Here is a 13,018-nt window from a genome sequence, read left to right on the forward strand (position 1 = left end):
CAACACGCACATTGAAACATCGCAACTGTGCCAACGCGTTAAGATATCTAGTTGGTATAATCAATAATAAATTTAATTCCCCCCTATTTTAACCCCGCAGGTTCTCGGTCCCAACCGGACCATACCACAAAAATCAGCGCCGCAGAAACCCGGGCATTTATTGCACCGCGACATTAGCATTATTGCCGTATAGTCCCGATGTAAGGCCGACCTTGGAGATAAACATTACTTCTCAGGCTCCGTAGCGTGGGCTACAGTCTGCAATTTTAACAAAAGTGGTTTTAAAGCGGTAAAGCCCCGAATTATTTGGGTAGACCCACCCGTCCCCCCATTCTAGTTGAGCCCAGCCCTTCAGTCTAGTGTGGAACAAGGAAGAACGGGCTCCATTTTGGGTGGGACTAACAACAACAACCACATCCGAAGAGACCCAAAGAAAAAAACATATTTTCTATCAACAGAAATGCGCCAAACCGTCTCGTACATTTAATTTATATCCACAGAGAGGCTGCCGAGGAGTCGAGCTATACGGCCGGTCGAGAAGCAATCCCTGGTTTTGTTACATTTTGTGGAAAACGTACAAGTCGTTCTTACCTCAGAATGGTAGCTGCAGAGATGGCTGCATTGCATATATTAACATAATCTACCTAGCAACACGCAGGAGCGTGGCTTCTGATTGGTGGATATTTACTGAGTGACAAAAGCAGTACAAGTTGGTTTAGAAATATTTTTCCTCACAATAAAAATATGTAATCGTACAAATCGTGTAAAAAATGTACTTAAATCGTTTAATATTTTTACCATGCGGTGTGTTTATCAAATCGTTATTTTAACTTGGAGATCAATTTTAGCCATTTCACTTTCGACCAATGAAAAAAATGAGGCATCCAAGTCGTCCAATTGAATTAAACCTCATAATTGTCTGAAGAATTGTCTTGTCATTACAACCCTTCCCTTCATCCCTGTTGCAGCTAAAAATGTAATATGAATATTTCTGTTTTACTTTTATGGGACATGCTGCTTGGGCCTTTCCTGACAATTTTAACTGGGAGTTCAACTCTCACATTTGAGGACAGTTACTGCAGGTTCCTTGATATTTTAGCTGTGTGATCAAAGGGGTCAGAGTATGGAATATTAATAATTTGACTGGCACAAATGAAGATTTAATGCAGTAACTTTTACCAAAATAGCTACAGTTCCTCCAGTAACCAATACACATGCTGTACTGTTCCTGTCCTGACCATCAGGAGGCGCTCATATTATACTATATATTGAGTGCTGACCGTGCACAGATTCAAAAGTTGTTCTTTGAAACGGGGTTAGTTCAGTTTATTTGCACATGCAAATGATAGACACTGAAAAAAGATTCAAAAGAAATGCAAAATGTGCGGGCGAGACAAAAGAAAGCCCTTGGGGTTTGTAAAACGTCTCACCCCATGAGAAGAAACAGGACAAAAATAAATGAAAAACAGGTGACAAATAAGCCTGAAGTGAATAGGGCATTGAAACCAAATGAAATTAATACTCAACACGGGAGAGAATGGTAAAAAAAAAAAAAAAGTACAAATAAGTAAGGGAAATGGGACCAACAAAATAGCTCTGATGCAGGGAAAGTGAGTGTAGTGTGTGTGTGTGTGTGTGTGCGTGTGTGTGTGTGCGTGAGAGAGAGAGAAAGGAAACAGGAGAATGAAGACAGAAAGCAGAAAGTGTGTGTGTTGTGTTACCTCAGACAGTCTGGTTCATCAGACAGGCCTCACAGGAATAGTTCAACCCAAAATGAAAGTTCAGTCATTTTCACTCCCATGTCAGTCGAAACTCCACTGAAGTTTGTAAGACCACCAAATACACAGCGAGTTACCATTGAAGTCAACAGGGCCATCTTTTACAGCTCCAAAAAAATATGTTGCTGGAACATCACATGTTACGTTGTAGTCAGTGGCGTGTCCAGGGCATTTTGACTGGGGTGGCCGAGTTGGGGCACAGACTCAGTGTAGGGTGGCACTGTGCGTGGCATTTAGGAAGGATGTAGGCAGGTCCCACTGCTGTGTGGGTGTTGAAAGGACATGTTTTAATCACTTTTTGGATTCAACTGTTGAAGATTGTGTTTGCTCTGTCTGTTTGTAGCCTGCCCATTGGACCGCAACGTTCCCGGCTATCTGGAGATGTGAAAGCTCTCCAGTGAATTATGTCAGTGGTTCTCAACATGGGGTCCGGGGACCACTAGGGGTCAATGAGGGGGTTCCAGGGGGTCCTCAGCAAATTGATGAAGTGTTAAACTTCAACATTATTTAATTTACAAGAAGTTAACACAATTAGAGAATGTAGAAGATTGACTGTTTTGGTCATAGATTCACTGTTATCTCTCTGCCTACAATACAGGTAGTCAAGGAATTCTGGACAAAATCATATCTTAACAATACAAAATATTCTCAGATTTGGGTCCGCTGGAAAAAATATAATAGAATATAACATATAATCTAATGTGTACTAAATTAGGGGTCCTTGATATGAAAAAGGTTGATGTAGCCTATATGTCCCTTATGTTCGTTGCTATGTAGATGCTTAAATAAATGCAGATGATTGAAGTGTTATGGATCTCATCTTAGCACTTGTTAGTCCTTTGTACAGTTAATTGAAACTATTTATTAATTCTCAGGTTACATGGAACAGTCTAACTGGAGATTGTAGTTTTGAATTTAAGGGATTTGTTTCCAGGAGAGTTTTGCCTGCAGCCTGCCTGAGAATAATAAATATTTCTGTCAAATCAGTACTGATAAGAAATCAAGTCAAGATGCAGTTCTCAGGTTTGCTCATGATTGCTGGGATCAGATGCAGTTCAGTGATATCAGAGCTATCCCAAGTTGCAAAAAATAAATTTCACATACTGTATATTTGCGAATACATTTAGAGAAATGCTTGAAAATATGTTGAGATTTGTCAGATATTTATATACATGTAGATGACATTAATTCTAAATGTAATTAGACACTGGAACAAAATGTTCTTGGGATGTGCTGTTGATAATGTGAGCAGCCTCAGGCCTCGGGGGAACCTGGGCCAACAGCAAGATGTTCCACAGTCTGGAATAGGAAACATACACTGAAGTGAAGGGTGTGAACAGCTCAAGCACAGTATTTATTCTGACACCGTCTCTAAATTCAACTTTCTTTTAAAAATCATCTTTAAGCATCATCTTGAAGCTGAATAAAATCTAAAAAAACACAGCATCTTTGACAGTCTAATCAGTCAAGGGGAACTTGGAATCTCACCAACCTCATACAGTGTGATATCACAATGAGGGCAGTGAAAGCAGTGTGATGTTACAATGTTAAAACTCCAAGGTACAACGCGTACAGAGCATGTAGCGGCACACAGAGGCATTTCACTTTTTGGCACAATGGAGGCGACTCACAAAAGAAAACAAGACAAGAGGAATAAGTACATGGCGGTCCAGCAGAACACGGAGCCAGAGGATGTCCAGGTAAGCTCCGCCCACAGCACAGCAGGGCAGACCTACCTGGAATTCCCTGTGGAGAGAAAGACTGGGCTCCTGAACCCGGTCCAGAAAAGGCACAGATCCAGGTCAAGGCCCAGGTCCATGCCCATGAACAGGCCCAGGAAAAGGCCCAGGAACAGGCCCAAGTCCAGGCCCAGGAAAAGGCCCAGGAACAGGCCCCAGTCCAGGCCCAGAAACTGGCCCAGGAAAAGGCATAGATCCAGGTCAAGGCCCATGTCCATGCCCAGGAAAAGGCCCAGGAAAAGGCCCAGGAAAAGGAACAGGCCCAGGAACAGGCCCACGAAAAGGCACAGGTCCAGGTCCAGGCCCAGGTCCATGCCCATAAACAGGCCCAGGAAAAGGCCCAGGAACAGGCCCCAGTCCAGGCCCAGGAAAAGGCACAGGTCCAGGTCCAGGCCCAGGTCCATGCCCAGGAACAGGCCCAAGTCCAGGTCCAGGCCCAGGTCCATGCCCAGGAACAGGTCCAAGTCCAGGCCCAGGAACAGGCCCAGGAAAAGGCACAGATCCAGGTCCAGGCCCAAGTCCAGGCCCAGGTCCATGCACATGAACCGGCACAGGAATAGGCCCAGGAATAGGCCCAGGAAAGGGCCCAGGACCGGGAACAGGAACAGGCCCAGGAACAGGCCCACGAAAAGGCAAAGATCCAGGTCCAGGCCCAGGTCCATGCCCATAAACAGGCCCAGGAAAAAGCCCAGGAACAGGCCCAGAAACAGGCCCAGGAACAGGCCCAGGAAAAGGCACAGATCCAGGTCCAGGCCCAGGTCCATGCCCATAAACAGGCCCAGGAAAAGGCCCAGGAACAGGCCCCAGTCCAGGCCCAGGAAAAGGCACAGATCCAGGTCAAGGCCCAGGTCCATGCCCATGAACAGGCCCAGGAAAAGGCCCAGGAACAGGCCCAGGAAAAGGCACAGATCCAGGTCAAGGCCCAGGTCCATGCCCATGAACAGGCCCAGGAAAGGGCCCAGGAACAGGGCAGGGGGAGAGGACCAGTCTCCTCAGGGCCAAAATTGACAACCAGCAGGCCCTGGAGGAGAAAGACTGAGGGTGGGCAAAGAGAAAAAGCTTAATAATGGATAAGATTGCTGTTCTGGAGAGGGACATCAATGAACTTTTGGAGAAGAAGCAGAAGAAGAAGCCCTAGCTTGCTGCGTAGACTTGCTGATGCCCTTACTCCGAAACGCAAGGAGAAAAAGAAGAACAAGGAGGACAAGATGGAGTCGACTTCCAACTAAGACTCCAACAAATCCTCAAATTCTTCAATATGAGCACATTGACACCTCTGCTCACACACACACATGCATCCATTTCCAACCCCCCCACCCCCCCACATCCCCCACTCACTGTCAACACACACACAAACACAATCCTCATTTTCAACCCCCTTACATCCCCCAAATTCCCACAAACCCTTTGCCTTGTATTTTAATAAAATAATGTGCTGCCTGTTTAGTTGTTTTTCTGTAGAGATTTGTAAGTTCCACTATAGTCAATGTATGCATAACTAGACTATCAATTGTTGGTGTTTTTATTTTTTGTGTGTGTGTTTTCTATTTAAATGCTGTTAAAAACAGCAGCCTTCTCTTCTCTCTCTCCTAAACGATCAAACTCAGAAATGGAAGTGGATCTTCCATGTTACTCTACATTTATCTCATCATGAACTCACATTGTGACCTTGGAATTTGAAGGTTCCAGTTGACATTTTAGCCCAAAATAATTTTCTCATATAATGGAGCTCTAAAAGAAGTGTTAATATATAGCTGAAGTTTGATGCAGATGGGTATATTAAGTGAGTGAAACAGCCTATCGTGACATCAGAGCTCACGGTAGCACTGGAGACTTAAACATCCTTGCAGACAGCTGGTGGTTACTGCTGGCTCTGCCGCCCAGTGATGTTGATGATGATGATGATGATGATGTCTCTAGCTGTGCACACAGATACAGAGTGTGGAATTGTTGGACATCTTTTGTTTGCTCATGATGTGGATAGTCTGCTTTTCTCCTCAACTATACGTATACCTGGCATCAGGTGTCCTTCCAGCAGCCCCAGCCTGGTCAAAGGCACCTATTACTTGACTTCGTACCCACTCCAAAAACCACGTGGCTAAAACAGAGATGAGGAAGGATAGAGAGTGAGAAAGGGAAAAGGGGGAGGAAGTACAAGGACCCGGCACCAAACTCCTGTATGAAACTCTGACTAGTGTGGAAGAAAACTCAGGACGAGAGAGTGTCGGTTTGACAGGTTTATTCAATCTGCAGGTGGAAATATGGGTCAAAGGTTACATATTAAGAGCATATAGGAATGTTGCTTAATATCCTTTTCCATTTCTTCCTCAACACTAGTCACTGTCATCTGAATATCCAGTCTGTGGTTCTGCGGTTCTTCGTGCTGCATCAGCCTAAGGAATTAAAGAAAAAAGACACTTTTTATAATCTGCAGGACAATGTCTAATGGGGCAAATATTATAATATAATAATTATTATAATATAAATACCTCTCTTCTGACTCTCTGCGGAGCATGCTTAAGGACCTCCATTATTTGGACTTCTATGTTCTTCTCCACAGCTCCAGGGACAGATACCTTTACAGTGCCTGAAAAGATAAGATATACTGTACATATATATATATATATATATATACACATGAATAAAGAAAAGATTCACTGGAGCACAGACAATTTAAATAAAAAGATAACAAATTCCAACATAACATCTAGACTCACGCTTAATTGCACGATTACGATTGCACTGTGGGTCCAAAAGTCCAATATTCACTTACATTATGTCCAATATCCTCACTGACAATCCCTACAGCGCTGTGGGAAAACTCTGTTTGCTGCAGTAGGATGCACGCTTGACCAGAGCATTATCAGTGAGGAAAATATAGACAATAATAAGGTAAATATTGGACTTTTGGACACACAGTGCAATCGCTACAAACCACTCTGCACAAGCTGGAGGAAAATGATGTATGTTTTATGTTTTTTTGTGGCCTTTTGGATAAATTTGAGCACCATAATCTACTTGTTTCATGTAAGAAACCAAGACAAATTTACATCCTTAGTTCACTTTGACCTATTCTCACTGGACTAGTATTAGCTGGGGACCCAGAAGTGAAAATGATTTCCACAGCCTCTGTTTTTTTTTTCCAGAGGCGTTGTAGTTTGAGGTATCATGGGATCAAAACGACACGTCCCAAGATTAGAGTTACGATATGCAAAACTGGCTCTAACATGTCTGGTGGCTGATATTTCAGAAATGAATTAATAACCACCCTGACTGCCCTGCCTGAAGCAAAGATGAAATTTACATGATGTTTTTAAATAGGCTATCAGATAAAAATGCAACGGCAATATAGCAAGAAAAATAAGGAGCTGGGTGCATGAGCAATAAATAAACAAATCAAGAAAGTAGGCTCACATAATTAGCAGGCAAATTTACCAGCATGCGCTTTGAGTTATAGTTGGGAGGAGTTTTATTCTAAAACACAATATTTGCATTTTTAGAAATAACAAACAAACAAACATGTTACTTAAAACCCATTAGTAAATCATTTGTTTGTTTGTTTGTTTGTTCATTTGTTTTTGTTCACCCTCAAAAAACTATTTTTAGGCACAGGTTTTAAAATTCCTGTAACCCCATTCCAACATGAGTTTTACTTTCATGTTAGCAATCATTTTGTGAGAATTGGTGTCACTTTTTTCAATGGTAAATCTCCTTTCGAAACAACGCTGTTTATATACCCAAGCACATATTTAGTCTGGATACATCCAAAAACTAGAGAATGTCAAAGACAAAACAACACAACAACAACATCAACAACAACACAACAAACATAATGCAGAAGGACATTATTGTTTTCCTCCATATTGAGTTCAACTGCATCGTCCCAATAGTAAGTTACAGTGTTGTGGGACAAAGGATCATATGAAAAGTCCTTACTCCATATTACACTCTCTTCACTGACAACACCCTGACAGTACTTGTTTTCTCATAGCTCTACAAGTTAATGCATCCATTCATTTCATAGACTATATTGCCAATAAGCCATATAATCTAAGGTTGCATTTCACTGTCAGGTATGCTTGATGAAGACATGGAAGTAGAGTAAAATAGTGGCCTATAATGAAGGGGATTCAAGGGTATAGTTAATATTACACTGTATTTCACAACTTTCCATGACATTTACAAAACTTATGGGATACTATCCATCCAGTCAAGCATTTTCCATTACAAATGTAAAATTGTATCTTTTCCGTGATCTTACGCTGAGCATTATTAATTTACCAGTCACCAATCATCAGACTGTAGAGACAATAAGAACATTACCAATTAATGGCAATGTTAGAAGTCATGTATCTTTCTGCTGAATCTCTTTGTTCATGTCTCTTTGTACTGAATATGTTTGAACATTTCCTCTAAAATCAAAATATTTTGCTGTTTTAGTGGCAAATGATATGAAAAGCAGGGCTTTTGGCATAGTTTAGGATTTAGCGAAGTGACGCCCCATGTTGCTGGCTCAACTCATGACGTTTTGACGTCACAACGACGCAACATAATTCCTGGCGTCTTAGCAGTTTGTGACTCTGAATCAAGTCACTTTTTATGTTCGTGCAGCTGTCTGACAACAGACACAGAGAGACATGTCAACAGCAACACTTTCACTATTCAAAACAAGTGATCACAGCCTGAGTCAGAGGCGATGGAACGTGGGCTTCTGAACCCTTTCCCTATGTTTCACTTCCCCTCGCTTCCGGGTTGGAACTCAATTTGGTATATGACGTCATAACCTGTAGGGCGGGCTTTTGGGCAAAGACTACATAATACTTCCATGGAAAAGATGGTGAACCTAACTAGCCTATATATTAAGATTGTTCACATCGGCTCTCTCTCTCTCTCTCTCTCTCTCTCTCTCTCTCTCTCTCTCTCTCTCTCTCTCTCTCTCTCTCTGTGTGTGTGTGTGAAGGGGGGCGGGGGTCATCTGTCTAAAAATTAATAAATAGTCAGCTTGTAGGAGAGCTAACTAATGCGTACTGCAGCTAGTTCATGAAAAACATTCTCACGTGTGCGAGACAGAAGCACTCATTAAACAATATTCTTTTTAATTTACAGACATGTTTGATGTTTCATAGCACTCTCGTTAGCTCAGACATCACGCTTTGGATGAATCAAATATCAAGAGAAGATATTGTGTATGTGACAAACTCTTATTGATTCCCAGCCAAAAAAAGAAGCGGTCTAGTCCGCCTTGCCTAACGGGATTTAAGCGAAGGCGGAAGTAAAAACAAGGTAACCTCCCGTTTCGCCTGTGTAATCTCTGTTAGGAATGTTGCTGCCTTCAGGTGCTGTTGGAAATATTGTAATTCCTAGTGAAGCGAACTTGAACGACCTAACAATGCGATAAAAACGACCAGGAAAATGTGAATTTTCTTTGATAACCAAGTTGCCGAGATGTGGAGTTTAGGGGGCGGAGTCAACTGATGGTACAAATTTTGTATTTCATTATTAGCCTATATATTGTTGTCCGGCATTCCATTGTTGTATGTTTCTCTTTTTATTCTCTGTTTAACTTTTAGTTGTCATGCTTTTTAAAATATATATTTTTAATAAGTTAAAACAGTGTTTCCCAATCCAGTCCAATTGCTCAATTATGTTGCACACTTGAGCAATTACAGGGCTTCACACTTTCATACTCGCCCTGTTCAGGTAGGTCTGTTTCTACTGCTCAATCAGCATTAAGCCCTTAATTGGATCAGGTGTGCAAAAGTAGAGCTGGAACAAAAAACTTGTAGAACAGAGGCTACTTTGGGGCTGGGTTGGGAAACACTGAATATTATTATTTATTTATTATTATATTTTTTATTTACCTTATTCTGTATTTCTTATCCAGTGTCTTATATACTTTGTGTAAAACACTTTGAATGGCCTGTGTGTACGAAATGTGCTATATAGGCTAAATAAACATGCCTTGCCTTGCCTAAAACATCAACTCGGTCTACATATCTGATTCACATTTTCTTCTTGTCCCGATTGATTTATAAAACAAAACAACAGCCATCAAAAAATAGTTAGTCCATTTTGTTTTTCGACCAAAAGCATGGCGTATTTACGACTTCGGATCTAGGAAACAGGAGTTTACGAGCAGCCCGTGAAGGCAGCAGTGAAGCGGTCGCCTGGTGGCGCAGTGTGTTGCTCTCCTGTGTGCGGCGCGCGGAGCGGAGCGGGGAAACGGGAGGGAGGCAGAGCCGAGCAGAGCGGAGCAGACGCGCCACAGCCACAGTTCACATTTCGAGAGAAGACGCACAAGCCCTTTCTACATTTTCTGTCGATCCCGGGCAACAAAACAAGCGGAGCAGGACTTGTCCCGCTCGTCGGAGCAGATTATCACATTATCCCGGGAGTTGGCTCGGTCTTTATTTCCCTGGACGTCTCCTTTCAGATCTAGCCCCCCACAGGATATAAGTTATTTACAGTAGCATAACCGGAGATCTTGGAAGATGGGTTCAGTCCCAGCGATATCTGTCCTTATTTTGGGCATTGTGGTTCCAGCGCTGGCCGGCTATATTGAGGTATGAACGCTTGACTCCAGATTTTTTTCTGTTTTCTACTGTGATGTTACGAGGTTTTGTCTCGACTCGTGTATCAAAACACGAGCGTGCGTTTGCTCAGGCAAAAGCAAATCTGGTCGGCCTATTTTGTCATCTCTAAATCTGAGCTATTTATTGCTAAACTCTGCCGATTTCCTAAACAACATATCATTTTATTTCACTTCATGTGACAATCTAATATTTTGGTAGACGATGCCTATTTCCTCCAGATTCCCATATAAGTAATTGGTCGGATGATTTGAGGTTATGATGTCTGGATTTATATAGGCGAATTTATGAAACCTATAGCCTATGTTTAGTTTAGAGTTTTGCTATGATGGCTGATATAATATCTAGCCGTAGTTAAATATTAATGAGCCCGTGTTCAGGTCATTCTTCAGTTCATTCTTGCGCATCGATTGCGGAGTGTCGGTGCGAGTTGTACAATGTGGGGCCGGAAGGGCTATAACAAGAATCATAGCAGGGCTTGCTGCAGAGATCAAATGAAAGACAACTGGCGCTCTGGCAGGCCTTTGGGGACAGAGGGACCTGAGCAGAGGATCACATGCTTTACCTCCTCTCCAAAACTGCTGTGTCCACCATGCAGATTTATATGTTTTATAATCAAAACACAGGAAATCCTTAGCTTGTATTCAAACTCCAGCTTCCCATGTGTCAGAAGGATCCCAGCTCACTGACTTTACCTACACAGTAACTACCAAACCTAGTGTGCATGCCTATTGTAGGCCTGTATGCTTAGTCAAGGACTTTGTGTGATTTGTTTATTCATCTCTAATATTTCAGAGTCTTCTTCTAATGTCTTATTTTGACATGTCTGTAGTGTATACTGCCCTTTTTTTTTTACTTCAAAAACACTGCACAGAAGGCTATTTGGTATACTGCAGGTCCAAATGACCCCAATAGTACTTGTCTTTTTACACACACACACACACACACACATTAGCAGCCTTACCTGATGCCCCAGTTTCCTGCCTGCTGGCTTATCAGTTATTGTCCCTGGACACTGATGCCTGCAGTGTCAGACATGTGTCACGGGATAACAATGCACCCATTTTCAGAGCAAACAGCCCGGCCGGTGGAAGGGTAAACACAAGTGTTCCTGCTCTCTGCTGAGGCAGGCATGACAAAACATTTTTTAACAAGACGTCTCCTTCTGGCACCATTGTGCGCCGTACAAGTGGTTATCAGGGAATGTTTTCTTTCCATGGGTTTTGCGACAAAAAAAAAAAAAAAAAAAAGAAAAAACCTCAGCCATTTTGAGGCAGGATTGGCTGGCATTGTGTGGGGAAATAATGGTTATTATGTCCTCAACTAAATCTATGCTGCTGCACTCTTGCTGAAAGACCAATCCCCCCTCTGGAATGATTGCCTTCTCAGTCAGCCTTTTTAACCGAACAAAAGTGGTGATCAATACTGTAGTAGAGTCTCTCCTGAGATGATTAATGGATCGAATCAATGAATTATCCTGATCAGTCACCCAGATTAAATTGAGAAATTCACGGTGGCTACTCTGTGCCCAGACTGTGGGCAGCATGCTGAGGATTCCTCTGGTTTAATCAACGCCTATGGTACAGGCCAAGACTGTCTTTTTGTGTGTGTGTGTGTGTGTGTGTGTGTGTGTGTGGGTGGGTGTGTTTGTTTGGCATTTATTTTTATTCGCAGTAAGAGAACACATACATAAAACAAGAATATTCCTCTTTCTTTTTTCTGCCCGCTCCGCTCCCCTCCCCTCCCAATACACACTGCCCACCGGAAACCTTATACTAATAAAATAATAAAACTAATAAATAAATGAACACTTTACTACACACCTTTAGGGTAAGACCGCCAATGTGCACAGCGGTCTGTGTATTCGATCAGCAGCTGAAGAGTCAGATAAGGACAGAAAGGACGGACAAACAAAAACAAAGAGACGACCAGGCTATATATAAATAAATTCTGTTATATGATACACGACGTCTCTCTCTGAAGTTTTCAGTTTGTCAAAGTGAGAAATCACAGAGTCCCAAATGGAATAGACTTCACTGGATGACCTCCTAATTGTGTTTTATCTTTTCTAGTTCCAAGTAAAAACATCAAAGCGATTCCTTCGGTGGGTTTAGGTGATTTTCCAAGCTAGCAGGATTCAGAGCTGCACGGGCGAAAATTCGATATTATCGTTTATCGTCTTTCGGTGGAATCATATTGTGATGATATGGTGATTTTTGATATCGTGACACACAATTCTGTTGTCTAAACTGATGATGACAAGCACATTTTATTTAAAAACTCTGACAAGGTGAGGTGTGAAACATTTTAAGGAATATCATTTAAAAATTTCTGTTTTATTTGAGATCACACCTAGCATTACCATTCGGTTCAATGGGATGAACATCACTTAGATTAGTTAATGTGTAATTTTGCGTACGTGAGCCATATTGTGATATATATTGATATCGAAAACAATCTTTATGATTATCGTGATATTGATTTCAACCATATCTCCCAGCTCTAGCAGGATTCTTCTCTCTTCCAGGCCAGCAAAGAAGCAAAAACAGTGTTGGCCTTTTTGTTTATTTCTCAAATAGCAGCACCAAAAACTGACCGGGACTGTGTTGTGTTGACTGTTGTTGTTGTGTGTGTGGTAGTGTGTGTGTGTGTGTGTGTGTGTGTGTGTGTGTGCAGAGCGAGGCCTTAGCTGATGATCTTGTAGAGACACAGCTGAGGTAGATATTGCTGCGCTGACATGCTGACTGCACACGCTCCCTTGGACCTTGAGCTGAATTTATGAGCAGCCTGTGAGAGCTCCTTAGAGACCCCACCCCCCCCACCCCCACCCCCACCTCCACCCCCCTCACACACACACACACACACACACATACACACACACACCCCACCGGCAAATGGACCTACCCATGGC

The 13,018-nt window shown here is 42.3% G+C and overlaps 1 protein-coding gene across 1 annotated transcript in view; it reads left to right on the forward strand.

Annotated features, from left to right (window-relative positions):
- Positions 1 to 9,731: 9,731 nt before the first annotated feature.
- aplp2 (amyloid beta (A4) precursor-like protein 2) overlaps positions 9,732 to 13,018 on the forward strand; it is a 48,060-nt gene continuing 44,773 nt past the window's right edge. Inside the window, exon 1 of the mRNA XM_078283944.1 lies at positions 9,732 to 10,080. Coding sequence (XP_078140070.1) covers positions 10,009 to 10,080 — 72 coding nt within the window. The 5' untranslated portion in view covers positions 9,732 to 10,008. The remainder of the gene's footprint in view (positions 10,081 to 13,018) is intronic.

This window comes from Centroberyx gerrardi, chromosome 6, assembly GCF_048128805.1.
Source record: "Centroberyx gerrardi isolate f3 chromosome 6, fCenGer3.hap1.cur.20231027, whole genome shotgun sequence".
In the NCBI taxonomy this organism is placed as follows: domain Eukaryota; kingdom Metazoa; phylum Chordata; class Actinopteri; order Beryciformes; family Berycidae; genus Centroberyx; species Centroberyx gerrardi.